Source organism: Miniopterus natalensis, chromosome 12 (assembly GCF_054644295.1).
Source record: "Miniopterus natalensis isolate mMinNat1 chromosome 12, mMinNat1.hap1, whole genome shotgun sequence".
NCBI classification, from domain to species: Eukaryota; Metazoa; Chordata; class Mammalia; order Chiroptera; family Miniopteridae; genus Miniopterus; species Miniopterus natalensis.
In genome coordinates, this window is record NC_142092.1 from 73,983,116 (window position 1) to 74,007,564 (window position 24,449).

At 63.7% G+C, this 24,449-nt stretch overlaps 4 protein-coding genes across 7 annotated transcripts; 1 reads left to right on the top strand and 3 right to left on the bottom strand.

Moving 5' to 3' along the window:
- Positions 1-4,344: 4,344 nt before the first annotated feature.
- STPG3 (sperm-tail PG-rich repeat containing 3) lies at positions 4,345-6,115 on the bottom strand. 2 transcript variants are annotated; one of them, XM_087823263.1, is made up of 6 exons: positions 6,012-6,115; positions 5,774-5,925; positions 5,545-5,679; positions 5,372-5,460; positions 4,695-4,833; positions 4,345-4,563 (listed from the first exon to the last, which is right to left on the bottom strand). In XM_087823263.1, the coding sequence occupies exons 1-6, from the start codon at positions 6,113-6,115 to the stop codon at positions 4,430-4,432; spliced, it is 753 nt and encodes a 250-aa protein (XP_087679389.1). In that variant the 3' UTR covers positions 4,345-4,429. The 2 variants fall into 2 exon arrangements, with proteins under 2 accessions (XP_087679389.1, XP_087679388.1); XM_087823262.1 differs by having other exon boundaries at positions 4,695-4,992.
- Positions 6,116-8,429: 2,314 nt separating this feature from the next.
- Positions 8,430-11,427, top strand: CIMIP2A (ciliary microtubule inner protein 2A). The gene is made up of 7 exons (XM_016211840.2): positions 8,430-8,485; positions 9,474-9,688; positions 9,774-10,036; positions 10,125-10,251; positions 10,533-10,627; positions 10,920-11,037; positions 11,339-11,427. The coding sequence occupies exons 1-7, from the start codon at positions 8,430-8,432 to the stop codon at positions 11,425-11,427; spliced, it is 963 nt and encodes a 320-aa protein (XP_016067326.2).
- Positions 11,418-13,833, bottom strand: TUBB4B (tubulin beta 4B class IVb). Its single transcript, XM_087823086.1, has 4 exons — positions 13,744-13,833; positions 13,338-13,446; positions 13,148-13,258; positions 11,418-12,638 (listed from the first exon to the last, which is right to left on the bottom strand). The coding sequence occupies exons 1-4, from the start codon at positions 13,798-13,800 to the stop codon at positions 11,578-11,580; spliced, it is 1,338 nt and encodes a 445-aa protein (XP_087679212.1). The 5' UTR covers positions 13,801-13,833; the 3' UTR covers positions 11,418-11,577.
- Positions 13,834-18,741: 4,908 nt separating this feature from the next.
- Positions 18,742-23,809, bottom strand: SLC34A3 (solute carrier family 34 member 3). Of its 3 annotated transcripts, XM_087823264.1 has the most exons (13): positions 23,725-23,809; positions 22,927-23,046; positions 22,594-22,683; positions 22,103-22,231; positions 21,879-22,022; positions 21,696-21,807; positions 21,415-21,610; positions 21,162-21,251; positions 20,979-21,066; positions 20,726-20,893; positions 20,527-20,643; positions 20,321-20,445; positions 18,742-19,230 (listed from the first exon to the last, which is right to left on the bottom strand). In XM_087823264.1, exons 1-13 carry the CDS (start codon positions 23,807-23,809, stop codon positions 18,766-18,768), a joined length of 1,929 nt encoding a protein of 642 aa, XP_087679390.1. In that variant the 3' UTR covers positions 18,742-18,765. The 3 variants fall into 3 exon arrangements, with proteins under 3 accessions (XP_087679390.1, XP_087679392.1, XP_087679391.1); XM_087823266.1 differs by lacking the exon at positions 23,725-23,809 and having other exon boundaries at positions 21,168-21,251; positions 22,923-23,130; XM_087823265.1 differs by lacking the exon at positions 23,725-23,809 and having other exon boundaries at positions 22,923-23,130.
- Positions 23,810-24,449: the final 640 nt, after the last annotated feature.

Below are 24,449 nucleotides of genomic sequence, written 5' to 3' on the forward strand. Positions count from 1 at the left end.
TATGAACTTCGGAGCCGGTCTTTTAGCCGAGCGTCTCCTTTTTATCCTGAAAAGCCCTCCTGCGGCCGCCTCTAGACGCTGAGAAACAACCCAGCTCAGGGCAGGGGCCCGGGAGGAACGGGGGCGCCCGCGGGCGGAGCGCCGGCCCCCCCGACTTCCGCTTCCTGTGGGCGGGCGCCCCGCCCGTGAGCGCGCGGCGGCCTTCGCGCCGGGCCGGTCGGTTCCCTCCCGCAGCCGGCGCCTTGGGGCCCGGGCCTGGGCGCGGAGGGAAAGCCGAGCGTCCGGGCGGGAGCGAGCGGGTGCGGGCCCCGCGGGTCGGAGCCTCGCGCGGGCCCCGCCCAGCCCCGCGCGCCCTGCGCTCCAGGCTCCTGCTGCGCCCCCGCGCGCGCCCGTGGCCTCGGATACTGTGACCGTCGGGGCAGCTGCGCCCGAGACCCGCCGGCCTTTGCCGGTGCTTCTTGGAACAGGGCCTGTTCGCGCTGAAACCCGCTCACCACCTTCGCTTCGGCCGCAGACCCGACTGACCCCTGGGACGCGCTCAGCGGTTGGCCAGGCTCTTTGGGGGGAGCCTGCTGCCTCCTGGATCGGGCTTTGTTAAGCCTTTGGCCTGACCCTTCCGTGGCCAGCCTGTTCTAGAGCGAGATGCGCGGTGTCTGACCTGCGGGTGGCTGGGCTGCTTGCAGATTGCGTTTGGCCCGCGCTCTGAAGTCTGTGGAAAGTGGGGTCTCAGTTATTGAAATGTGCCCGCTCCAGGAACTCATGTTTGAAAGCCGAGGTCATTCTTCATGGGCATATTTAACTAAATGGACAGGTCTGACCGACCCAAAGTAATTCAGAATGATCAGTGGTCCCTGTGGGGAACCTGTGAGGTTTCCAGACTTTTTTATGATTCTAGAGAGGGGAAGGGGGAGAGAAACATCGATTGGTTGTCTCCCCCAGGTGCCCCCAACTGGGAATTGAACCCGCAACCTGGGTAGGTGCCCTGACTGGGAATCTCACCCACCGCCTTTTTGTGTACAGGACACGCCACCCAGCCGAGCCCCACCGGCCAGGGCCAGACTTACTTTCTTAAAACCTAATTGGACAATAACAGCGCTAACGTTAGCAAAGATGAATGGAATGCCTATTTTAAGTGATATTTTGAGGCATATAAACGTTACCAAGAATCTGAAGTTGCCTCTTTACAAAATAGTTTTAGAATTAACAGAGGCTACTGAATTTTTAAAGGGGGGGGGAGGCTTCAGAAGCTGCCTCTTTGCCTCCAGCACAGCCCTGTCCTGCCCCTCACCTTTGCTTCATGTTCTCTGACTTTCTCTGGAGCCCTTAGGCCCTCCTTCCCCAGCTCCAACTCCGACACCATCTGACCTTCCATTACCTGCTTCCTTGCCTCTGGTGCCTTTCTCCAAATTTAAAGTTAAACCCTTTGTGGGTCGCAATAGACCTTAAATTTCATCCGTTCTCTGCACTGAAGCTGAATGGTGAGCTGTAGTTAGAGAAGCCCGAGGTGACTGAGGATCCTCAGGTTTGCTGAAGAGTTGACATGCTCAAACCTACCAGCCTGGGTTTCCTGATTTGTATCAGCTAGTTCATTTGCTAGTCGAAGACCTGGCTCGGCATTGGATGAGACATAGATATAACCATCCTGAAAGGGATTCAGAAAAACAAACCTCTGTCCTGACGGGTTTTGCTCAGTGGTTGAGCGCCAAGCCATGAACCAAGAGTTCCCCAGTTCGATTCCCAGACAGGGCACATGCCCAGGGTTCAGGTTTGATCCCAGTCTACAGGAGGCCGCTCATCAATGTTTTGTGTCACGTCGATGATTCTACCTCTCTGTCCCTCTCCCTTCCTCTCTAAAATCAATAACATTTTTAAAAAAATACTTCTGGCCCGGCAGGCATAGCTCAGCAGTTGAGCATTGACCTAAGATCCAGGAGATCACGGTTCGATTCCCAGTCAGGGCACATGCCCAGGTTGTGGGCTTGATCTCCAGTTGGGGGCGTGCAGGAGGCAGCTGATCAATGACTCTCATCATTGATGTTTCTGTCTCTCTCTCCCTTCCTCTCTCTGAAATCAGTAAAGACATATTAAACAATTTTTTTTTTAAATACCTCTTGATTTTTGGCAAAACCTAGAACACTGGCTGGAGACCTCCACGAACAATTCCAGTGGCCTTTCCCAAAGCCCGTTGATGGGAGCAAATTTCTGACTTGCTCACAGAAGCCTGATGAACCTGTTCGTGACTCTCATAAACAATCTCAGATGTTTTTTAAGAACATTCTGGCTTTCCTTCCACTCAGGTAACCCTCATCCCTGTGCTTGTTAAGGAGCTGAACAGAGACCTTTCCCTTCTCTTAAAAGACCAGGATGCAGTGGGAAACGGTGTCCACTACAGATTTAATTTGGCAAATCAGCTTGCTCACATCGAAGATGAGTCACCTGAAAAACTTCTAAAATTTTTAATACTCAGTCCAGCCAATGAAAGTCCCTAGCCAAACCCTAAGCCCCCTAGTTTCTACTATGATTGCAAAGAGCCAGGACCCTGGAAAAAGGCCCGTTACAAGCATAAGCGCTTCAGGCACCCTCAGCCCTCCAGCCAACCTCCGTTTGTTCCCAGTTCCCAGTGATGGGGCTCAAGAACCACAGGGGCTCTTCCCCACCCTCCCTCTTCATCAGCTCAGAAACCACTCTCCAGGTTGGGAGCCCGTCTATCTCCATGTCATGGTGAGCGCCCTATAGGAATGGCTGTGCTTACAACAGGGCCCTGGGTTTGTGACAGCCCTGCCCTCTAGCTTCCACTTCCCCCTGAGAAGTACTTAAACTTTCTCCTGTGCCTTGTGCTCGTGTCTGCACTTACCCATTGCAGCCTTTCTTTTTCCTGAATGAACCCTTTTTGGAGATGGACTACCCCCTCGATTCTGTTTTATGATCAACAGAATATTGTTTGAGGGAAGGGAGCACCGCCACCCTAGAGGCTCCCTGCACCAGGGCCCACCAGGTGCAAGCTGCCCTTTCCCTGCCTGTGCTTCCAGTGGGGGGTGTCCACAGAGACCTGGGCTGGCAGTGGGAGTGGGCAGGGATGGCTGTCCTCTCATCGCCATGAGCATCTCACCCCCAGGCTAACCCTAGGGGGTAGGCCCTCAGGCTGAGGCTGTGGATGTGAGTCCCCGCAATGCCAGCAGCTCCCGGAGCTGGGGGACACTGCCTGCTCTGCACCCTCAGTGGGCTCCCTATTGCTAAGTGCAAGCCCCTGGACCCAGCATCTGCAGTCCCTCCGATCCCTGCAGGTCAGCTTCCATCCCACCAGCCCAGTATCCCCAAGCCGGACACACCAAACATCACTCCCTCTTCCTTTTCGTGTGTCCTGGTTTCCAAGCTTTGCTAGAAATTCCCGTCCTGCTGCCCAGCAACCTCTTGCTCCTCCTTGAAAGCCCAATCCTCCACTTCCTCCTCCAGGAAGCCCTCTCTCCTCAGCCCAGCTGGAAAGGTCGGTCCATCGTTTCTGCTGGTCCCACTTCTGGCTCTGAGTCCTAGGGTTTGCTGGTGGTGCAGCTCTGGGCAGGGCTCCCACAGCTCTGCGATCCCACCCATTCCCTGGGGTGCTGGGACTCGATCCACAGCTGGCTCAGCCCTAGAGGTCGCAGGTGAATGCTCTAGGACTCCCTGGACTTGGCCTCCGTGGGCCACCATAGGAACAGCTGTTGCTGTCTTGGGGCCCACCCCTAGGTAGGAGGGCGGGCTGATAACCCAATGACCAGGCGACTGCAACAGGACAGGGCCCTAACCCGGCAAGGCCCAGGGAATCTGGCGGTTGTGCCTTGGCCTGCACGGCCGGCCCTGGGCGAGTTTGCAGGGTCTTTGGGCAGAGGGGCCAGGCCCTGATGAGCTAGTCCTCTGGGCCCTCCCTAGAGGCTGGGCAAGCTGATGTGGTCTCAAAATGGCAGTTCAGGGAACCTGGCCCCACCTCTGCCCCAAAAGTCCATTTCTACGCTCAGCAAGCAGTCTGGCTCTTGGGTAGACTGGCAGCTGGCCTGGTCCTCTGGGGGGGGGTGTCCTGCACTGCCCAGAGGGACCCCTCCCATACTGTCTCGGGCCAGGAAGTCTCAGGCTGCCACCCACCCATCCTAGAGAGGAGAGCACCGGAGGGGAGGCAAAGGGAGACCCTGCCAGGGAGACACATCATCAGGGTGAGGGGTGGCAGCGAGGCACACGACAGAGTTGGGAAGAACCAATAGCATCTCTGTAGCGGGGTGGGCAGGGCCCTCGCCCACGGCTCACAGAAGGGTTAGCCGGCCAGGAAGGTGGATCAGGGGTGCCCAGGTGGTTAGACGGCCAGAGCAGGGGCTCCCAGTTTCAGAGGGAGGCGTGGGAAGGCCCCCAGGGGGGTCGGGTCCATGTGATAACTGGCCGGGCCGGCTGTGTCCGGTGGGCCCTAGATGGAGCAGAACGGGCCTGTGTCGTGGCGCTTGGGTCTCCGCACGCCCTGGATGAGCACTCCGGGCGCCGTGGGGAAGCGCGAGTTGTAGCAGTCCTCCACGTCGTAGGCTGCGGGGCCCGGCGAGCGCGCTGCGGGGGGCGCGGAGCCCATCAGGCCGCGCGCCCCCAGCGCCCCAGCTCCCCAGGCCGCCGCGGCCCCCAGCTCCCCAGCTCCCCAGGCCGCCGCGCGCCCCGGCCTCCCCTCTCCGAGGCCTCCTTACAGGGGTTGACCCAGGAGGCAAACGCGGGCGAGCGGCTCATGGAGAAGGCGGGCGGGCGCGGGCTCCGCAGGCGGTTCCCGGGGAGCACGTCGTAGGCGTCGGGACCGGGGCGCTTCTCGCCCGGGGGCTGCGGAGGGGCCTGCAGCAGCGGGCGGACGCGGTGACCCGCCCCCAGGGCCCGCAGCAGCCCCGGGCGCGCGCGCGCCACGCCCGTCCTGGGGGCGGAGCGCCGGCCCCCGAAGCTGAAGGAGGGGGAGGCGGGGCTGCTGGGCGGGCGGTAGTCGGCGGGCGACGGCCACTGCGGGGGAGGGCGCTGCTCAGCCCCGCCCGGCCCGAGGCCCCGCCCCCGAGACCCCGAGCCCCTCCCCGAGGACCCCCGCGGGACCCCCGAGGCCCCCTCCCCAGGCCCCGCCCCCGAGGCCCCGAGGCCCCGCCCCCGAGAACCCTCCCCCAGGCCCCAGGCCCCGCCCCCGAGGCCCCGAGCCCCTCCCCGAGGACCCCCGCAGGACCCCCGAGGCCCCTTCCCCAGGCCCCCCCGGGCCCCCGAGGCCCCTTCCCCAGGCCCCGCCCCCGAGGCCCCGAGGCCCCGCCCCCGAGCCCCCCCGGGCCCCCGAGGCCCCTCCCCTGGCCCCCCCAGGCCCCCGAGGCCCCGCGCACTCGCCCCGGCCGCGCCCCACCTTCTGCTCGCGGCGGAAGTCGGCCTTCTGCGTGAAGGGGCTGTCGCTCTGGAACCACGCGGTCTGCCAGGCCCTGCGGCCGCCGCCCTCTGCGGGGGGGCAGTGCCGTTGGGGGGCGCGGCCCCGCTTCCAGGGCTGGGGCGGAGGGAGGGCGCGCAGGGAGGGGCACGCACCGCGGGCCGGGCGCCTGCGGCCGATGCTGAAGCGGGGGTGCGGGGTGCATTCGCGCAGCGACGCGTCGGGCACCTGGTACTGGGCGGGGCCGGGGTTGTCCGGGTCCGTCACGATCGGGGGGCGTCTCTCCCGCCCTGGCGGGAAGCAAGCTCTGGGCCTGGGTCCCCCGGGCAAGGCCCCCCCGCCCCTGCCCCGCCCCCCGACGGGACTGGGCGGCCCCCCACTCACACAGCGCCTTCAGGCCCCCGGCGCAGGGCGGCCAGGACTCCTGCAGGGAGCCCAGGTGCGCCCTGAGGCCCCGGGGGACCTCCTGCACCCCTGGGGGACACATCCCCCAGGTCGCCCCCGGGCCCGGGCAGGACGAGACAGCAGCATTGAGCCTGCAAGAGAAGGCGGCCTCCGTCCACCCCGACTGCTGCCCCGTGGGCCCCCCGGCCCCCCGCCGCCCCCCGCCCCTCCACGTTACTGGGCGGGCCTGAGCTTCGTCCCCAGGGGGCCGTGGGTCCAGTGTTTGCCTCCATTGATGTAAAAGTTTGCCAGGAATTTCACCGCCTTCTGGTCAAAATTCATTGCCGGTGTCGCTGGCTGCCGTCCACAGGGACACCGCGAGGCTCTGTGACCTCACGGGCCCGTCATGCCCCGTCCCCCGCCCCCACCCGTCGCCCGGAATTCCCGGGGAAGGCACTGTCCAGCCCTAGAGGGGCTGTGGCCGTAGGATCCCTCCACTGACCTGCCAGGTGGGTCACCTGGGGCACCTCGGCGAGGAGGAACCCTAGCCTGCCTGGGCGACTCCTGGCTTAGCCTCCTTTCCCCCTGCCCCCCTTCCTTGTCCCAACCCTTCTCCTTTTCTGGATTTTGGGGGTCCACTCTAGCAGGGATCCCGGGAGGACTGACACCTGGCAGAAGGTAGAAAAGGGAGTGGGTGCTATGCGATGCCCGGCTGTGCAGGGCCAGCTGGCAGGAAGCATCGGTAGGATGGAAGGTCCAGGGAGTCTCCCTGGAAGAGAAGGAGCCCCCCCCCCCCATTGGAAACCCAGCCCCTCGAAAAGCAAAGCAGGGGAGGATGGGTCTGAGTGGACTGTGCTGACCCTAGAGGCAGCTCTGGCCCTGATCGCCTGGTGACCCTGGCAGGGCTGAGGTGTGGGAGCCTGCCTTCTGCCTGGGGGCACAGAGGCCAGAAAGTGTTACAGATGGTCAGGGCTGCTTGGGCCAAAGTGCAAAAGAATAGTGAGCCCAACTGAGTGTGAGCCCCGTCTGGACACCAGGGCCCTCCGAGTGCCCTCTGAAGTTGACCGGCTTCCCAGCCCCAGCCTTGGCCTTGGCCTAACCCCCGCCACCGGCAGGACCTGGCCAAGAACATCGCATTCTCTGGGCCCTGTCCACCCCGACAGAGTCCCTTCCTGTCCGGATCCCTCCCACCCAGCACTGACCCTGCCTGGCCGTGGGAGGCACTCCAGATGGACAGACAGTGACTTGCTTGAAGACACACAGATTTTTACCAGGGTGAGGAGCTCATAGCCAGCGCTCTGGGGCCCTTCCACGTGGTACAACGTCCTCTGAGGGCAAAGTTGACAGCAGCTGCAGATGCAGTTTTGTGAGCAGAGCTCATCATGGTTGGACCTTTAGGCTAGCTCTGTTTTCTAAGAAATGATTGCCATGACAGTGACACTGCACGTGTCTTCAGCCAAACGTCTGTCATTTCCTTAGTTCCTAAGCGTGGAACAGTGGGTGGCCCTGTGTAACATCTTGTGTTGAATTGATGAGCATTCCCAACTTGCTTTCCAGGCAGCATCCACCGAAGCAGAGGTTATTGTCACCCTGCCAGCAGCGAGGGTCAGAAGCTGCCACGGTCAGCAATTCATTGGATTAAATTCAACCTTCTGTCCATATGTTTATGGACTACTTTTTCTTAAGATGCTCATATTTTGTATGCATTTTCTACTGGGGTAGTAATTTTTCAAATTTTTGTCATGTAAGATTGTTGTTTTTTATACTGATATCCTATCTGTTCGTAATACTTGCTACAAACGTGTTTCCCAGTTTGTAGCCTGCCATTTGGTATTGTTTGTGCTGTTTTTTGACATGTACGTGACCCTGCTAATCTTTTTCCTTTATGATATTTTGTTTGTATGGTTAGAAAGTCCTTCCTCACAAAAAGAAACAAAAATCAGGATTTGTGCCCGGGCGACGTGGCTCAGTGGTTGAACATCGACCTAGGATCCAGGAGATCGAGGTTGGATTCCCTGTCAGGGCACATGCCCGGGCTGTGGGCTCAATCCCCAGTGGGGGGTGTGCAGGAGACAGCTGATCAATGACTCTCATCATTGATGTTTCAATCTCTCTCCCTGTCCCTTCCTCTCTCTGCAATCAATATATATATATGTATATATATACATATATATGTATATATTTTTTTCTTAAATCAGTATTTGTTTAAAATGGAAAATAATGCCAAGTTCCAGGGAAAGATCTTTCAAACTCCCTGTGGGAGCTTGTCAGCATGCCTCTGAAGCTTCCATGCCTCCGGTCTCAGGAGAGGACTTGGGGTGCATGGGGCTCCCTTAGCCTCACTCTGGGGGCTGCTGGCCGCCTGGGGGTAATCCTGGCCCCTACTCTCTGGCAGGGCCAACTTGGGACTTGGCTGCAGCAATAGTGCCAGTTTTCTGAACCCTGAGGCCCTCAGCGTCACACCTCCCAACCTATTGCCTGTCTGGGCCTTGGTGTCCTACCTGTAAAATGGGAGCACTCACAGGGTTAAGGACAGGCCTGGCCCAGGTGGTGCCCAGCAATGGGGCTTTCTCACAATGGTTGCCAGGTAACAGACTCCCCTCAGGGGAGGGAGCCAGACTGGAGGAAGGGGGTACACAGCAAAAGTGGAGGCAAGATGACAGCTACTCAGAAACACAACCTCATCACGCCCGAACCTCACTATGTCCCTGGGTAAGCTCTGGACCCCCTGCGGGGAGGCTGGGGGAGCAGGCTCAGGCCAGCTGAGGGGAACCCCAGATTCGGTCCCCAGGGAGAGGGGTGAGGCCCAGGCCTACCCTCCCGCTGGTGGTGCTGAGTGCCATACCAGGTGGGCAGCATGTCAAGAGCAGAAAACCAGAGACAGTCCAGCGGCTGGCAGAGGTTGGTGGGGAAAAATGCCTGAGGTTCACTCCATAGAGTTCCACACTCGAAAGAGGAGATAAGCACCCAGAGTAAACTGATCGGCACAGACTCTGGGCTGCCTCACTAGGTAGCCCCCAGGTGTAGAATCTAACCAAACCCTTCACGGAGGGTGTGTGCACACGTGCACTCCTGCCCACCACACAGAGCCATGTGAGAGCAAGGAAAGGGTGGGCAGGGAGCCAGACCTGACTTCACAGTGGTTCTGGGGGAAGAGGTGGGACAGGAGAGACTGAAGAGGGAGGGCTCCGCACCCCTCAGGGCCCTTGAGATGCCCAAACCACCTCCCGCAAGGCTAAGTGTCGCTCAACTCAGCCATCACTTACTTCTACCAGCAGCCCTCCCGTCCGCCTCCCAAATCCTGGTCCCATTCACTGGCCACTGGCCTCTTGGTTGGCAAAAGCCTGAGCCAGATCCCGCCAAGCCTTCTCAGTGGTACCACCTTGTATACAACAGGCTACCTAGGCCTGGGCCTGGACAGTCACCATCCCTGTAAATGCTTCCAGGCAGCTCCCTGTAATGTCATCTATAAGCTCCTTGATGGGTTGGGGGACGGCAATCCAGCGATGGGGGTGACAATGCAAGTTCTCAGTGCTTGGTATGTGCAGCCCATTCAAGCCTCGACAGCCCCAGAAGCCAGGAGGCACTGCACCCTCCATTCCATGGTTGAGGTCGGTGCCTGGCCTAGCTGGGACTGGCAGGCTGGGTCTTGCCCTTGCCCACTGGGCCCTGCCCCCTCCTCCTCCTCTTCCCTTCGAAGCTACGCCGGCTTCTACCCGCAGCTACGCTACCAGGTGGGGAACACCTATGGGCGCACCACAGCTCAGCTGCTCACGGACCCCAGTGTGCAGAAGAGCCCCTGCTCCGTGCTGTCCCCAATATCCAAGCCCAAGTTCATCGAGGACTTCAGCAGGTCCAAGCCACCCTTGATCCCCTGCCGGGACCTGATTGAGCCCTACATCCCCCACTACACCGGTGAGCTACGGTCCCGTGCCCCACCCGCCTGCCCCACTCCTCCCCCTCCTACCCACTGTTGCTCACGAATGCTCTGTCCATACAGGTCTGAAGCCCTACAAAAACTTTGAAATCCTGGGCAAGTTCTCACCCCAGGAGGTGGACACTGAAGGACCACCAGGGCTAGAGAATGCATCCAGGCAGGTCGCACTGCCTGCAGGCTTCATGCCCTACCCCCCCTACCCCCCATGCCCACCAGGCAGGAAGAGGGACTCTAGGGACCTCGGACACCCAGGCCTGCAGCTGGCATACGGGGAGGAGGGCTGGAAGAGCAACACCCCTGCCACAGAGGCCCCTGAGCCATACCAGGTAATGGGGAGATGCGCTGGGACCAGCCTCACCCCAGCTAGACCCAGGTGCCAGGCTGGGGTGGTGACCTGCCCCCTTCCTGTCCCAGATGTACCACTGCAGGAGGGATGAGTATGTACCTCTAGCCCACCAGCAGGAGACACTAGATGTAGGCAGGTTCCACAGGCTGCCCCAGCTGGACCACCCCAACCTGATCCAACGCAAGGCCATCTCTGGTGGGTGCCGAGGCCTGGGGTGGGAGAGGGACACCTCCACCAGGCCCCAGGCAGGATGAGGGTGAGACCAAGTGAGGAGGGCGGCACCCAGGCCCTCCCCTCTTCCTGGAGCCCCCACTTCCCAGAGGCTAGAAGAGCCTGACAGCCCGTGCCCACCTGGCCCCAACAGGCAGATGCCAATGTTTAGGGAAGGAGCCTGGACAGACTTCCCTGACACTACTAGGAGCAGGTGGATGGTGGTGGTGATCTTGGGTGGCACCCTGACCTCTTCCTCCCCCCAGGATATGCTGGCTTCATCCCCCAGTTTGCCTGGGTGATGGGGATGAATTACCGCAACGGGGTCACGCAGGCTATGGATGAGTTTGACAAAATCCAGGTAAGAGGACATCAACCCTGGGCCCACTTCTGAGCACCCAGCAAGGTCCACAGGCAGTCTCCAGGCCCCTGAGCATCCATGCACAGGCACTGGGCTCAGCAGGATTCCCTGGCCCTCTCCCAAGGAGGCTACCCCCCACCCCAGCCCCACGGCCTTGTGGGTTGTGGGGAGATGACAAAACACCCGAGAATCTCAGCATTAACCACTTCAGCCAATGCCTGCCTGCCAGGACAGTTTGCTGCTGGTTACCTGGTGAAGGCAGCAGACCAGTCACACCTGCCTGTTTCCCCAGTTCCTGTCTAGAAACCCCATCTGTGCCCTGGGCGAGAGGCTGCCCCAAACACACTGGCCCAGCAACACCATCTATAACAGCAAGGGCCTGATACCTTTCTACATGGGGTTCATACCATGTGAGTGCAATCAACATTGTAGGATTCAGGTGGCCCCCCACTCATGCTGCTGCACAGGCACCCCGCAAGCTGTATGTCCCTGGGGTCCCCCTGAGATAGGATGTCCAACACCCCCTCTCTCCGTGAGGACTTCTTATACTAAGCCATAGACAGAGACCAGCTGCCTCAAGTTGAAGTTTGCCCTCTGGAGGTTTATGGTGCCCGGGGTGGCTGCGGATGCCTCAGAGCCTGCTGACTCCCACCCCCCAGCAGCCACTGGCCTGTGACAAGCACAGCTCAGCTGCGGCATTGCCCCTTGCAGCCATGCAGGACCACTACGCCATGACGTTCGGCAACAGCACCCGCAAGGCCTACCAGAAAGAACTGGAGAGGAGAAGCCAGACACTATGAAATGCTTTAATGGTGGTGTCTGTACAGCATATGAAGTCAAGACAGGAAGAGAGCAGGTGCACACAGTGAAATAGGGTTATCAGAGGACAGACTGTGAGTGAATAAAGAGTTCTCACGGCTTCCACGCATTCCCGGGTACCAGACACAGCTCTAGGCTACCTCCTCCTCAGCCTCCTCCTCAAACTCGCCCTCCTCCTCGGCCGTGGCGTCCTGGTACTGCTGGTACTCGGACACCAGGTCGTTCATGTTGCTCTCGGCCTCGGTGAACTCCATCTCGTCCATGCCCTCGCCCGTGTACCAGTGCAGGAAGGCCTTGCGCCGGAACATGGCGGTGAACTGCTCCGAGATGCGCTTGAACAGCTCCTGGATGGCTGTGCTGTTGCCGATGAAGGTGGCTGACATCTTCAGGCCCCGGGGCGGGATGTCGCACACGGCTGTTTTCACATTGTTGGGGATCCACTCGACAAAATAGCTGCTGTTCTTGTTCTGGACGTTAAGCATCTGCTCGTCGACCTCCTTCATGGACATGCGGCCCCTGAAAACAGCGGCCACGGTCAGGTAGCGGCCATGGCGGGGGTCGCAGGCAGCCATCATGTTCTTGGCGTCGAACATCTGCTGGGTGAGCTCAGGCACCGTCAGGGCGCGGTACTGCTGGCTGCCCCGGCTGGTGAGGGGGGCAAAGCCGGGCATGAAGAAGTGGAGGCGGGGGAAGGGCACCATGTTGACTGCGAGCTTGCGCAGGTCGGCGTTCAGCTGGCCCGGGAAGCGCAGGCAGGTGGTGACCCCGCTCATGGTGGCCGACACCAGGTGGTTCAGATCGCCATAGGTGGGTGTGGTCAGCTTTAGGGTTCTGAAGCAGATGTCATACAGGGCCTCGTTATCTATGCAATAGGTTTCGTCTGTGTTTTCTACCAGCTGGTGGACGGAGAGGGTGGCATTGTAGGGCTCCACCACGGTGTCCGACACCTTGGGCGAGGGCACCACGCTGAAGGTGTTCATGATCCTGTCTGGGTACTCCTCCCGGATCTTGCTGATGAGGAGGGTACCCATCCCAGACCCAGTCCCCCCACCCAGGGAGTGGGTCAGCTGGAAGCCCTGCAGGCAGTCACAGCTCTCGGCCTCCTTCCTCACGACGTCCAGCACCGAGTCGACCAGCTCTGCACCCTCCGTGTAGTGCCCCTTGGCCCAGTTGTTCCCGGCACCACTCTGACCTGCAAGAGAGGGCAGCCGGTCACACACTGGCCAGGCGTGTGTCACCAATAATCACTGGGCCAAAAAGACCAAATAACAGGATGTGAGGTGATACATAGAGCTCACCCCACCGGTAAAGCAGCTGGACCCCCAAATAAGGCAGCAACCTGCCTAGTTAAAAAATTAATTTAGGGGTTGAGCTGCGATGGCTTAACAATAAGCCAGCCCCTCCCACGGCGGCCCCTGCCAATTCCCAAGGACAGATGAGCCGCCGCTGCGCTGCGGCGGGGAGATTACATCGCCGCCTTCCCCGATCGGACAGCTGGGCCTTCCTCCCAAAGCTGCTTTAGGAGAGGGATTGGGTGACGCGCGGCGGGAGGCGTCCAGCCGGGGCCCCAGCTTCTGCTCCAGGTCCAGTGCGGATCAGGTCTTGTCTCTGCGGCCCCGAGGGCGGTGACCTTGGGCACCTCTTGACCTTTCAGTCGCCCTGGCTAAACCGGCCACCACCCAGCCCCCGTCCGCGGCTCACCGAAGACGAAGTTGTCCGGCCTGAAGATCTGCCCGAAGGGCCCGGAGCGCACGGAGTCCATGGTGCCCGGCTCCAGGTCCACGAGCACCGCGCGGGGCACGTACTTGCCACCTAGGGGGGCGGGAGGGCGACAGTGAGGCCGCGGCCGGCGGGCGGCGGGGGCGGGCGCGGGCGGGGCGCGGGGCCTCACCGGTGGCCTCGTTGTAGTACACATTGATCCGCTCCAGCTGCAGGTCGCTGTCCCCGTGGTAGGTGCCCGTCGGGTCGATGCCATGCTCGTCGCTTATCACTTCCCAGAACTGCCGAGGACGCGGGCGGGCCGGGCTGAGTCACGCCGGCGGTGCCCGGGGCCGGCCCCGCCCCGGACGGGCGCGGCCCGGCCCTGCCCTGCCCTCCCCTCCCCCGGCTCCCTCCCCTCCCCCAACCCCCGGCCGCCCCGCCGGTCCCCCGGGGGCCCGCGCCGCCACCCCCGCCCGAACTCCGGCCACGCACCGGGCCGCAATGCGGGGGCGCCGCCCGCCCGCCGCCATCTTTCCCGCCCGCCTCCCCCCGCCCGGCAGGCCGGCCGCGCAGGGCCGCCGCGCCCCGCCGCCCACCTTGGCGCCGATCTGGTTGCCGCACTGGCCGGCCTGCAGGTGCACGATCTCCCTCATGGCGGCGGCGGCGCAGGCGGAGAGACAGGAGCGGGAGCCGAGCAGCGGGCGCGCAGAATGCTACAACCGACGCTCCGCCGACGCCTATATAGTCACCGCGCCCGCCCCCGCCCGCCCCCTATTGGGCGGTCAGAACGAGGCTGGCGAGCGGCCTCGCTGGATTGACTGCAGCCCCGTCAATCGAGCTGCCTAACGCCCGCCTTCTCCACTCCGCTCGCTGCTTATTGGCCACCCGCCGCCCCGCTCGCTCTCTCGAAGTACCCCCCTTCGCGCTGCGGTGCTCCGTCCATTGGGTGTTTCAAATGATTGATTTGTGCCCTCATTGGCTGGCTCCGGAGAGCACGCCGACGGGCTGGCGCTATTGGCTGCGCGGGGCCAGCGTCCTGGTAACCGCCGCAGTGCCGCGGGCGCGCGCGGGCTCTGGGGGCGCGCGCGGGCCCCTGAGCCGCGGGGAGCGGGGCGCAGGGCGGGAGCCCGGGGAAAACGCGGACGGGGCGGCGGCCCGGCAGCCCCGGTGGGCGAGCGCCGTCTGGAGCGCCGCTGCCCCGGACGGCCGCGAGGCGAGGACGCGCGGGGCCCGTGCCACCCCGCGGGGCCCCGGAGCAGAGGCGGGGCGCGAAGCCGTCCGCCCCCAGACAGCCGGGCTCGGGCGCGCAGGGGCCGCGGCGCTCGGGGACGCGCCGTCGCTGGAGTCGGGGCCCTGCCTCCCCCGCAGCCGCGAGGGGCTCGGGCTCGGTGCGCCCCTCCTCGGGCCGCTCGCCCGCGCGGGGGGCGGTCAGGTGAGGGAGCACGTGGGCCCGCGCGGGGCGGGGCGGGGCGGGCGGGGCGAGCGGGCCCGCGCGCGGCCCGGGAGCTTGTTGTGGAGACGGCGCTGGCCCCGCTCCCGTCGCCCTGGAGTCAGCCCGGGCGCCGCGCAGCTCCGTGGAGACGAGGGCGGCGCCCAGACCCCCCGGGGCGCAGGCGGCCGCCCAGCTCCGCGCTGCTGCCCGGCGGAGGCTGGGCCAGGTAGGGGAGATCAGTCACCGGGGCGGAAAGCTCCGGGCCCGCAACGAGGACCTCTCCCCAGGGTGACCTTTCCTCCGCCGGCGGATGGCTGGTCATGCGGCTTAGACCCCTTGACCTTTCTTATCCTTGGTCACGCTGTCCCGGACTTTTCCTGACCCTTTCCTCCCCTGGCATGTTGCTAGTCATGTGGGTTACACCCCCTTAGAGGGGGAATGAACAAGGGGGGGGGGCAGAGAATAGCCCTTAGGCTTTAATTACGCCCCAGGAGGTTGAGGCTCTGACCCACATCAAACATGTCTAGGCCTCAGTTGTGTTTCAGCTCCCCGCCCAGGAAAGCAGCCAAACCAGCCAGCGATGCCCTCCCTGCCTGGCATCAGAACCAGCTGCCTTGACTAACAGTCCCCCGGCCCCACCAGTCAGTAGAGACCCCCACCCTGAAGGACGCACCTGGAAAGCTGAGGAACATTCTAGGGCGATCCTCCCCTGGGACTTCCCCTAAAAGCCCCGCCCTTACAAGCCTTTGGGACGCAGGACCCAGCCCTCACCTTTCCCCTCGGTCTCTGGTTCTCCTCCCGCCCCCCCAGGCGAGTTACCTTTACCTTCCTTTATCCTAAACTCCAAAGGCCCTTTTGCTTCTATAATTTCTGTCCTGAGCCCATTTTTTCTTCCTCTGTGACTTTCTAAATAAGTTTTCTTTTATAATTTGAGTTTGGCTCTGAATTCTTTCAAGTACCGAGGTTGCTGAATCCAGGTCTGGTCTGACTCCAGTGGCATTCTGGTGCCCACCAACACAACCACGGATCGGCACGCCTGGGCGGACAAGTGCCTTTACTTTTATCTGTTTACGTCTGGGGCGTGGGGGAGGGCAAAACTTACGAAGGAAAAAAGTTAAATTACAGGCGGCACCTTTAACGTATGGCCTTATCAACAGTACACTTGTGTTATTTTTTTGTAATGTCTTAAAAAGGATAGATCACACCCTTAGGTCGGCCCTGGCCAGTCTTCCTGGTGGTGGCCAATGGGCCTCTCTCAATTCTGCTTTTTTCAGTAAACTTCTTACCCTCCCTTGTGCCCCAGTGTGAGGCTGTTGGGGCAATACCTCGTTGCTCCTCTTTCCCGGCCCTCGACCTGCGATACACACACCAGGCAGGGTATTGTGGCATACTGCGGTGTTGCAGCACGTCACTGCAGCAACTGTTCATCTGCGGGTAAGCCATGGGGATGTGGGGACAGGCGGCCCGCCAGTTACACATTCCCCCTTGCATCCCCGGGAGAGTGGTCTGCAGCTGGCTCCTCAGGATTGCAGTCACCATGTCAAAGTGCAGTTTGGGCCCAGTGGGGCTTCTGGGACCAGGCCTGTCCCCTGCAAACCGGCCAGGAAGGTGAGCCTGGCTTCTGTTGACCACAGGCCATGGCATGGGAGGTACCCTGGGTCACCATGTGGCGTCCTGGGTCCTCACAGTGTAGCTAGCGTAACTGCCCCAGCAGCTGTGGCCAGGCCCTGGCAATGCAGAAGAGAGGCCATTGGGCCTCGTAGCAGAGTTGCCATGAATCACTGAGAAAGGAAGAAACTCAGATTCCCTGCCTCCACCCAGTGCAAGCAAAGTCCTGGAGGATTCTGTCAAAGCCCTCCTTCCTCCCCAGGCTGTGTGGCCTGAGACCCTACTGGGAAAGGCCCCACTCCCTGTGACCAATGCCCACAGGGCTGGCAGTTCAGTATGGCACCCCCATTTTAGAGAAACAGTAGTGGTGTGTCGCCCTCGCAGGTGTGAGCCCCAGAGCTCTTTGTGGCACCAGGTTGTCTGCCCTGCCCCATTGAGGTGGACACTGGCTGGCAATGTGACAGTAGGACCCTCCCTGTGGTCCCTGGGCCTGAGCCTCAGGACTATGGCTGCTGCTGCAGCACAGGGCTGGGTGGGGAGGCCTGCAGGTCCCCACCCTCAGCCAAGGGTGTTCCTGCCACATTATGGAGCAGTGGGCCCAGTGGGGGCCTATGGCCAGGTGGGAGGCAGGCCCTGGAGGCGCCGCAGGGAAGCCCAGGCAGGGCCGTGGGAGTGTTGGGCGCCTGGTGTAGCCAGCAGCTGTTGGAGACATCCACAAGGATGGCTTTGTTTACTGGTGGCCATGGTCCCAGTGGGAGGGTGTGTTACCTCTGAGCTGGGCAGCAGGGAGACAGTCATTTGTGGCCTCAAAGGACCTGGCGGTCAGCCTTTGTGGGCGGCCTCACCCGCCCCGGAAGGAGAGGTGCGTGGGGTACTTTCTTCCCTCTCACTGCCTCCCCTTTCTCCCCAGGGAACTGCCCAGGCCAGCCCCTCCCCAGGGGACTTCCGTCAGAGGGACTATGAGGCTGATGTAAGACCCAAAGGAGTGTCCTGGGGTCACAAGTGGGGGGAAGCCAAGCTGGGGTGCACAAGCCTGCTCCAGGGGTCCTCCCACCAGGCCCCCCCATGGTTTCCAGACAGAGGCTACTTCCCTTGGTAGATAGGGTGGACCCAGGCTCAGGAGGCCCAGGGGCTTGTTGGGGGAAGGGGACCTGGGGTACAGGGGGTCTAAGGGGGCTGGGGTTCACTGAGCAAGGTGAGGGACAGAGGGCCTGGGGAACACGGTGGGGGGCTACTGAGGGGCTTGAGAGGGCCAGGGGGACCTAAGGGGACTGGGGAACACAGGAAGGGGACTGAGAGGACCTTGGGGACATGGTGTGTGTGGGTGACACTGAAGGAATCTGATGGGTAGAAGGACTGATCATAAGTAACGATGGCGATGGCTCGCCCTGGCCGGGTGGCTCAGCTGGTTAGAACTTCGGGTTCATCCCCAGTTGGGGCACAGACAAGAAGCAACCAACGAATGCATGTTCCACTCTCCCTAAAATAAATTAGAAAGTGCAGTGGAAAAAATAATGGGCCCTGGGCTACCCCCCACCTTCCTGACCACCCCGCCTCTCCCAGGCGTCAGGGCAGCATCCTCAGACCGGGCAGGGGTCAGGCTGGGGCCGGGGGTCGCCCCGGGCGCAGGGGCAGGAGGGGCGGGAGGCCCGGCCGCTCCCCTGGTGTCCGGTTGCCCGCTGACTGCGGACAAACCTTCCTGTGTGGAAACCCGACCCGCCGCCGCGGGAGGGCGGGGGCCGCGGGGAGGGCACAGCGCTCCCCCCGCAGGTGCCCCAGGTGGGGCCGCTCTCGCCCCGCCCTGCTCGCCCGGCGGGAGGCCCGTGCCCGCCTCTCGGCCCCGGAAGGGGCGGGGCTCAGCCCTGGGCGCCAGGTGCGGGCGGAGCCGGGGGTGGGCGCAGCCCCCGCTTCCAGTCTCCCGGGCTGAGCACCCCCCGCGGCCCGCAAAACCGAGCGCAGGCGCCCCGACCCGCCGGCCCTGCGCGTGGCCCTGCTCCCGGCGCACCCCGGAGAGGGGAAAAGCAGAACCGGGGGGGGGGGCGCCCGGCCCTTACCCGGCCCCAGCTCGCTGCCACACGCCTGCACCGCCCCGGCGCATCCTCCAGGCGGCGGGAACCGGCCGCCCAGCCTGCACCCACCTACCCGCACCGCTTCCCGCACCACTTCCCCGGGACCCACCTCCCGCACCACCTCCCCGCCCCCACCAGGGCCCAGCCGCGTGCAGCCTCCCGGACCCCAGCTTTCTACCCCGGGGAGACTCCGTGCCCCAGCGCTGCTGGGCGCCTCCGGGCCCCGGCGGCCGCGGAGAGCTGAGCGCTGCGGCCTGGGGCGGGGGTCCTCCCTGTGTCCACACCTGCGCGTGGGTCAGCTCCCCGCGCGCCCCGCGTGTCCGCTAGGGGGCAGCAAGGGCACTACTCCAACCCCAGGGAGCGGGGGTGGGGGTCCCCGGGGAGGCAGCGCCCGGCGCGCGCGAAGACCACCCACAGCTGGGCCACAGCTCGTTTATTGCTCAGAGGGCGAGCCCGCCGGCTCCGAAGTCCGCCGCTCCCGGGGCCCCCGGGGTGCCCGGGCCGGGGCCCTACAGCCGCTGGGAGGCCAGGACCTCGGGGTTCTCGTAGCAGTGCGCCTCCTTGGTGTCGGCGGGCGCGGCGCCGCAGGCCCCGCGGGGGCAGCAGCGGCCCACGAGGCGGTCCCAGGGCTCCAGGGAGCGCAGCCAGGCGGGCAGCCAGGCCCAGGAGCGCAGCGCGCGGGGCAGCCAGGCCGGGCGCCGCCGCTGCAGGGCGCTGACCAGGGCGGCCAGCAGCGCCAGCGCCGCCAGCGGGCCCCCGACCGCGCCCAGCGCCGCGGGCCCGGCCAGCGAGAGGCCGAAGGCGGCCAGCGGCAGCAGCAGGAAGCCGAGCAGCAGGTAGGCCAGCGCCACCCAGCGGTAGCGGGCGGTCACGTCGCCGAAGCGCTTGGCCAGCGGGATGGGCAGCCGCAGGATGGGCACCGCGTACCACAGCAGGATGCCAGCCACGTTGAAGAAGAAGTGGATCAGGGCAACCTGGGGGGCGGGCGGGGCGTGACCGGGTCGCCTGGCCGCTGCCCCCCAGACGAGGCCCTCGACCCACGGCCAGCCTGGGCTCCTGCTCTTTGGCCGAGACACCACCTGCGAGGGCAGATTCCGGCCAGGGGAGGGCACGCTCCTCCTGCACCGCCCCTCGCTGGGGGTGACTGCACCTCCCAGGACAGCCGCCGGGCTCGACTCCCTTCTCCCGGGCTGGCTTAGCTTGCCCAGCCTCATGCCCAGTGGCCGGGGGCCTCCATCGCTCACTGGGTGTGGACACCCGGCCCTCGGCTCCGGCCTGGCTCCTGTGGGGAGGAGGTGCAGGCACCCCCCCTGCACCCTCCCCGCCCAGGGGCCTCTGGACTTGAGCTGGGTGCTGGTGGGCACAGCCTGGAGGGCTTCCTGGAGGAACGGGGAGCAGGGCCCCACACAGGGAGGGCCTGAGTGTCCACTCGGTTGACGAGGGCCCAGAGTTCTCTCTCCCTGTGGGCAGCAGCCCAGCAAGACTGTGCCCTCGGGAGCTGCACTTGTTTGGTGCCCCCGCAGAGGCGGTGGAGGAGGGGTGCTCAGCCAGAGCGGTGGAAGGGCCGGGGTATAGGGCACAGAGCTGGGGCTGGGGAGAGGCCTGCTGGAGGCATGCAGTGCCCAGCACAGGTAGGGCAGGCCTTTGCAGGAACAGTGTGTCATCCAGGTAGGGACCTGTTGGGTTTAGGTGACCGAGGGGGGAGCAGTATTCTAGAGGTGGTGGAATAGAGGGGCTCCAGGCCCCCCAGGGCTAGGAGGCCTGGAAGGAACGCAGCCAGGGGCACAGGGTAGGGAGGTAGGACAGGGAGAAAGGTGCAGAGGGCACCCCAGGACTGCACAAGATCGCAGGGAAGGAGAAACAGGACCCGTGGTCCCCAAGATGCCCACAGGGTCCCTGAGGTCCAAGGAGATGGAGCAGCTGGCCTGAGCAGGCGGTTGGAGGTGGGTCCCAGGAGAGCTTAAGCCATGGCCAGCCCAGGGCAGGCTTCAAACTTCCCGTCTGCAGGGCTGGATGCAAGGGGACTGGGGTGCCCGGGAGTGGGGAAGGGAGGGAGGGCAGTACCTGGAGGGCGCTGGGCAGCATTTCTGAGGGGCTGGCCAGGGCAGCCAGCAGAGCCGTGGTGGTAGTGCCAATGTTGGAGCCCAGTAAGAGGGGGTACGCCCGCTCCAGGCTGATCACCCCGACCCCTGGAGGAGCCAGAGGTCACCACGGGGCCCTGAGCCCACGCCCCCACGCCCCACGGCTGGGTGCCTGCCCACCAGGCTCACCCATGAGCGGCACAATAGCTGCTGTGAAGACACTGCTGCTCTGGAGCACGAAGGTCATGCCAGCGCCCACCAGGATGGCCAGGTAGCCGCTGAGCCAACCGAACGGGAAGGGGAAGTCTGGGGGGAAAACCGGGTCAGCCCCGGCCCAGCCTCTCCACCCTAGCCCGCACCCCAGGCCGTGCCCCGTGCCCCAGCACACCAGCGTTGATGACCGTCCTCACGGCCTGGGCGATGCGGCCACGGAGCATGGAGTTAAGCAGCTTCACGATGAGGACCAGGCAGGTGCAGAGAACAAGCAGGGAGCCGGCCAGCAGGATGAAGCCCACGGCCAGGTCTGTGAGCCCGGTGCCCATGAACAGGTGGTGGCCTGCAGCAGGGCAGGGCGGGTGAGCGGTGGAGCCGTGGTGCTAGCGTGGGGCGGGTGGGGGCTGGGGGCGGGCGCTGGGCCTCACAGGGCAGCTGCTCCGTGATGGCTGAGCCATTTGCCTCAGGGCAGGGGCCAGGCGTGGTCGTTCCACAGTTGCTGCTGTTTCCTGGGATCTGAGGGGACAAGCCGGGCGGGCTCAGGGCAGGCTCAGAGCCAGGGCGACTGGGTGATTCAGCAGGTTGGAGGGCAGCGGTCGGAGGCACCTCACCGTCACCTCCCTGGTGCCGCACCATCGCTTAATGAGGCTGCTGTTGGTGGCATTGCCGGTGGCACTGTTGGCAATCACCTTGGCATCCAGCTGCAGACAGAGGCGTCACAATCCTATGCTGGACTCTCAGGAACTTGCCCACTACAGGGCTCAGACCCTCCTCCTCTGTCCCCTCTGCCCAGGCCATGACTGGACCCCCCTCCCCCCAGACTGCTTGGGCACAGGGGCCTCCAAGGGCGGCCGCTGTCCTCACCTGCACAATGAGGTGGGTGAGTGGCTGGGTCAGCACCTTGAGGATGTCGGGCGCCTGTGCCCCGGGCTGTAGGCTGGCCGCTTTCAGGGCCAGGCCACTGAGCTTCTCCAGCGGGCCCACGGCGCTCTCCAGCGGCAGCAGGATCAGCACCGTGAGCCAGTTGAAGATGCTGTGCACCGCTGAGCCGCCAAAGGCCCTGCAGCCACGTGGACACAGTGGTAGGCGGCCTTGCTGCCGCCTCGGCGCAGTCCTGACCCCCCCCCGCCCTCCCGGCCACTCACCTCCGAAACTCGTCCCGGTTCCCCGACTGTGCCATAGACACCAGGGTGCTGGTGATGGATGTGCCCACGTTGACACCCATGATGATGGGCACAGACGCCGGGACGGTCAGCACTGCGGGGGCGCCACATCAGCCTTCTGTGCCCACCCACCCAGCACCGTCCCAGGACAGGAGGGGCACTCACACTTGGAGGCCACCATGCTGACCACAACGGAGGAGGCCGTGCTGGAGCTCTGCACGAGCACCGTGACCAGCACCCCGATGACTAGTCCGGCCACGGGGTTGGACAGCACCGCGTTGTCCTGGAAGATGTCTCCAGCCACTTTGCCTGTGCCGGGGAGAGGGGTGCACTGAGGCTGAGGAGGCCCGGCTGCCCGCCCCTCCCTGCCTGCCCAGTTGGTCACTCACTGCCCAGCAGCTGGAAGGCAGAGCTGAGGATGTCCAGGGAGCAGATGAAGAGGTAGAGGTTGCCCAGGAGCCCACAGGCCCTGAGGATGCCGATGAGCACCTGCAGGACCCTGCCGGCCACGCTGAGCTCTGAGGACATAGGACAAGGCTTTTCTCAGCCAGCCCCACCTTCCCTGCCCTGCTAGTCCACCTGCTCGTCCCCCCAGGGCAGGGCCTGGGCCCCCTCCTCTGTTCCCTTGCAGAATAGCCAAGTGGACAGCCTGTGGGGCCTCCTGGAAGCCTCACTGCCAGCAGGAGGCAGGAAGAGGGTCAGGCTGGGCAGGGCAGGCAGCTGAGGGGAGGGACAAGGGTCCCCTGGGTGGTCGTCTTTCTGGTGGGTTCCCTGTTGGGGCAAACCCCGTCCCTGCTCTCTCCCCAGGGATGTTCTCCATGCTCAGACCCTAGGGTGTCAGAGCCCCATTGGGCCAGTTCCGTGGCACCTCTAGACCTACCTTTCCAGGACTGGCCAGTGTCCTTCAGCTGAGGGAGAGCCCAGGGGTCCACGTCCCCCTCTTCCAAGACGGGGGCAGAACTGGAGGTCCCTGCCGGGGTCAGGGTCAAGTAGAGCCAGGGACCTAGCTGGTTCCAGGACACCCCCAGGTGGGGGCAGAAGGGGGTGGGGGAGGACCGTGGCACCGGCGCTTGGGGTGAGGGACAGAAGCAGGAAGGGGGGGGGGAAGGGGGGAAGGGGGCCACCAGCTCATCTGGCCCTGACCACAGTTGTCATGAGCCCCCTCCCCACCTCCCCAGAGCAATGGGTCAAGGGCTGGGCTCCTGATACCTGCATTTCCTAGTCTCTGGTCCACCAGGCCAACCGTGTCCAGAGTAGGGGGGTTGACCTGGCCACCAGTAAGAGAATTCGGCATGGATTTCGGGCAGGGACAGACCCAGGCCCAAGCCCGGATCTGGGGGGGAAAGGCAGGTCAGACACCTCTCCTCCCTCTGCCCTGCCAGGTCCCTGGGTCCCCTAACCTGAGATCTCAGAAGCTGTCCTCCCTTCCCACCCCCTGCTGGCCTTGACGACCCCCCCAGTCCTCAGCCCACAAGCAGATGACTACAGTGACCTCAGAAGGCTGTCAGGAAGCCCTGTCCAGTTTCGGGGTGCCGAGTTGGGGTGGCCCTGGCTGCCGGCTCCCTCGCTGGTCCTGGCTGGAAGCAGGCCTGGTGGGTGGCCTGGGGCAGGGGGTGCTGAGGCACCAGCTGGAAGTGGCTGGGAACCTGGAACCCGGGGACCTCTTCTATCAGGTGTCATCAGGGCCATTGCAGATGACTTAGACTTTGGCATTTGATACCAAACCGTGCCTTCTCCTCTTGATAACAGCCTCACCCCCAGTGCAGGGGGCAGGGCAAGGAGCCAGGGTGCCCCACTCCACCTCAGGACTCCTCTCCTCAGCCCCATCTGCCTCCACTCTCTCCCCATCCCCAGGGCCCGATCCTGGGACACTCTCTGTCACCCCTTCCTCCTGCTTGCCCACAGGCCCGTCTCTTGTCCTGGGAGGGCCGGTGGTAAACCCTGGGCCTGGAGGTAACCCAGCCCTGGCCCCAGTGTCCCTGGGCCCCCTCCTGCTTCTCGAAGCTCCTACCTGTGTGGGTAGTGAGGGGGCACCTGCGGGGAGGAGACACAGGGCGGGAGCAGCCGCAGGTCAAAGATCCGCCGGGCGCACACATGACCTGCCCTGTGCTGAGCCCCATTAATGTTTACCCAGGAGCAAGGCCCTCAGGGGTACCCGTCAGAGCCCTAGGCACCTGCCTCGTCCAGGTCCCACTGCCACCCCAGGGTAGGTGCTCCAGGCCACGGGCATTGTGGGGCTGGAAACTGGCCCTTGGTGCTGGACTTCTACAAGCAGCTGCCCGCCCAGGACAGGGCCAAGTGCCCGCCTCTGGCGGGTCAGCCTGGGGACCCTTAGGGGCTCTGCCCGCAGCTCTGCAGACCTTATCTGGGCCTGTTTGTCCCTGCCCCGCAGATAGTGGGAGGGAAGCCCTTTGTACTAATCTGGCAGGGAGGCCAGACCCCTGAGGTTATCCGGTTTCGATCTGGGTTCAGGGTAGGGCTGGGCAGAGCTCCCTGCAGGCTGCGCTCCGGTGGTGGCCAGCAAGAATCCAGGGTGTCAGGCCCCCATCTGCACGTGTGGGGAGGGCAGCCCCCCAGGCCATAGTACTGCCCAAGCTCTCCACCCTGGACCAGGAGACCTGGCCCACCCCACTCTCCACACCTGAGCCCTACCGGCCCAATCGCTTGTGGGGTGCCTCTTCTTGGGGTCACTCCCTTTCCTGCTCCTTCGATGCTGGGAGGAAGACCAGACCCTGC

Coding starts and splice junctions, on each gene's coding strand:
- STPG3 (XM_087823262.1), bottom strand. CDS start 6,115: ATGAATTTTGACCAGAAGGCGGTGAAATTCCTGGCAAACTTTTACATC. Junction 5,926..6,011: donor ACGAAGCTCAGGCCCGCCCA/GTAACGTGGAGG, acceptor CTTCTCTTGCAG/GCTCAATGCTGCTGTCTCGT. Junction 4,993..5,371: donor ACTTCCGCCGCGAGCAGAAG/GTGGGGCGCGGC, acceptor CCTCCCCCGCAG/TGGCCGTCGCCCGCCGACTA.
- CIMIP2A (XM_016211840.2), top strand. CDS start 8,430: ATGACAGCTACTCAGAAACACAACCTCATCACGCCCGAACCTCACTAT. Junction 9,689..9,773: donor CTACATCCCCCACTACACCG/GTGAGCTACGGT, acceptor CTGTCCATACAG/GTCTGAAGCCCTACAAAAAC. Junction 10,628..10,919: donor ATGAGTTTGACAAAATCCAG/GTAAGAGGACAT, acceptor CTGTTTCCCCAG/TTCCTGTCTAGAAACCCCAT.
- TUBB4B (XM_087823086.1), bottom strand. CDS start 13,800: ATGAGGGAGATCGTGCACCTGCAGGCCGGCCAGTGCGGCAACCAGATC. Junction 13,447..13,743: donor GCAACCAGATCGGCGCCAAG/GTGGGCGGCGGG, acceptor CGTCCTCGGCAG/TTCTGGGAAGTGATAAGCGA. Junction 12,639..13,147: donor GCCGGACAACTTCGTCTTCG/GTGAGCCGCGGA, acceptor CCTCTCTTGCAG/GTCAGAGTGGTGCCGGGAAC.
- SLC34A3 (XM_087823264.1), bottom strand. CDS start 23,809: ATGTGTGCGCCCGGCGGATCTTTGACCTGCGGCTGCTCCCGCCCTGTG. Junction 23,047..23,724: donor CCCCCTCACTACCCACACAG/GTAGGAGCTTCG, acceptor TTTCCCCCCCAG/ATCCGGGCTTGGGCCTGGGT. Junction 20,644..20,725: donor GAGGACGGTCATCAACGCTG/GTGTGCTGGGGC, acceptor TTTTCCCCCCAG/ACTTCCCCTTCCCGTTCGGT.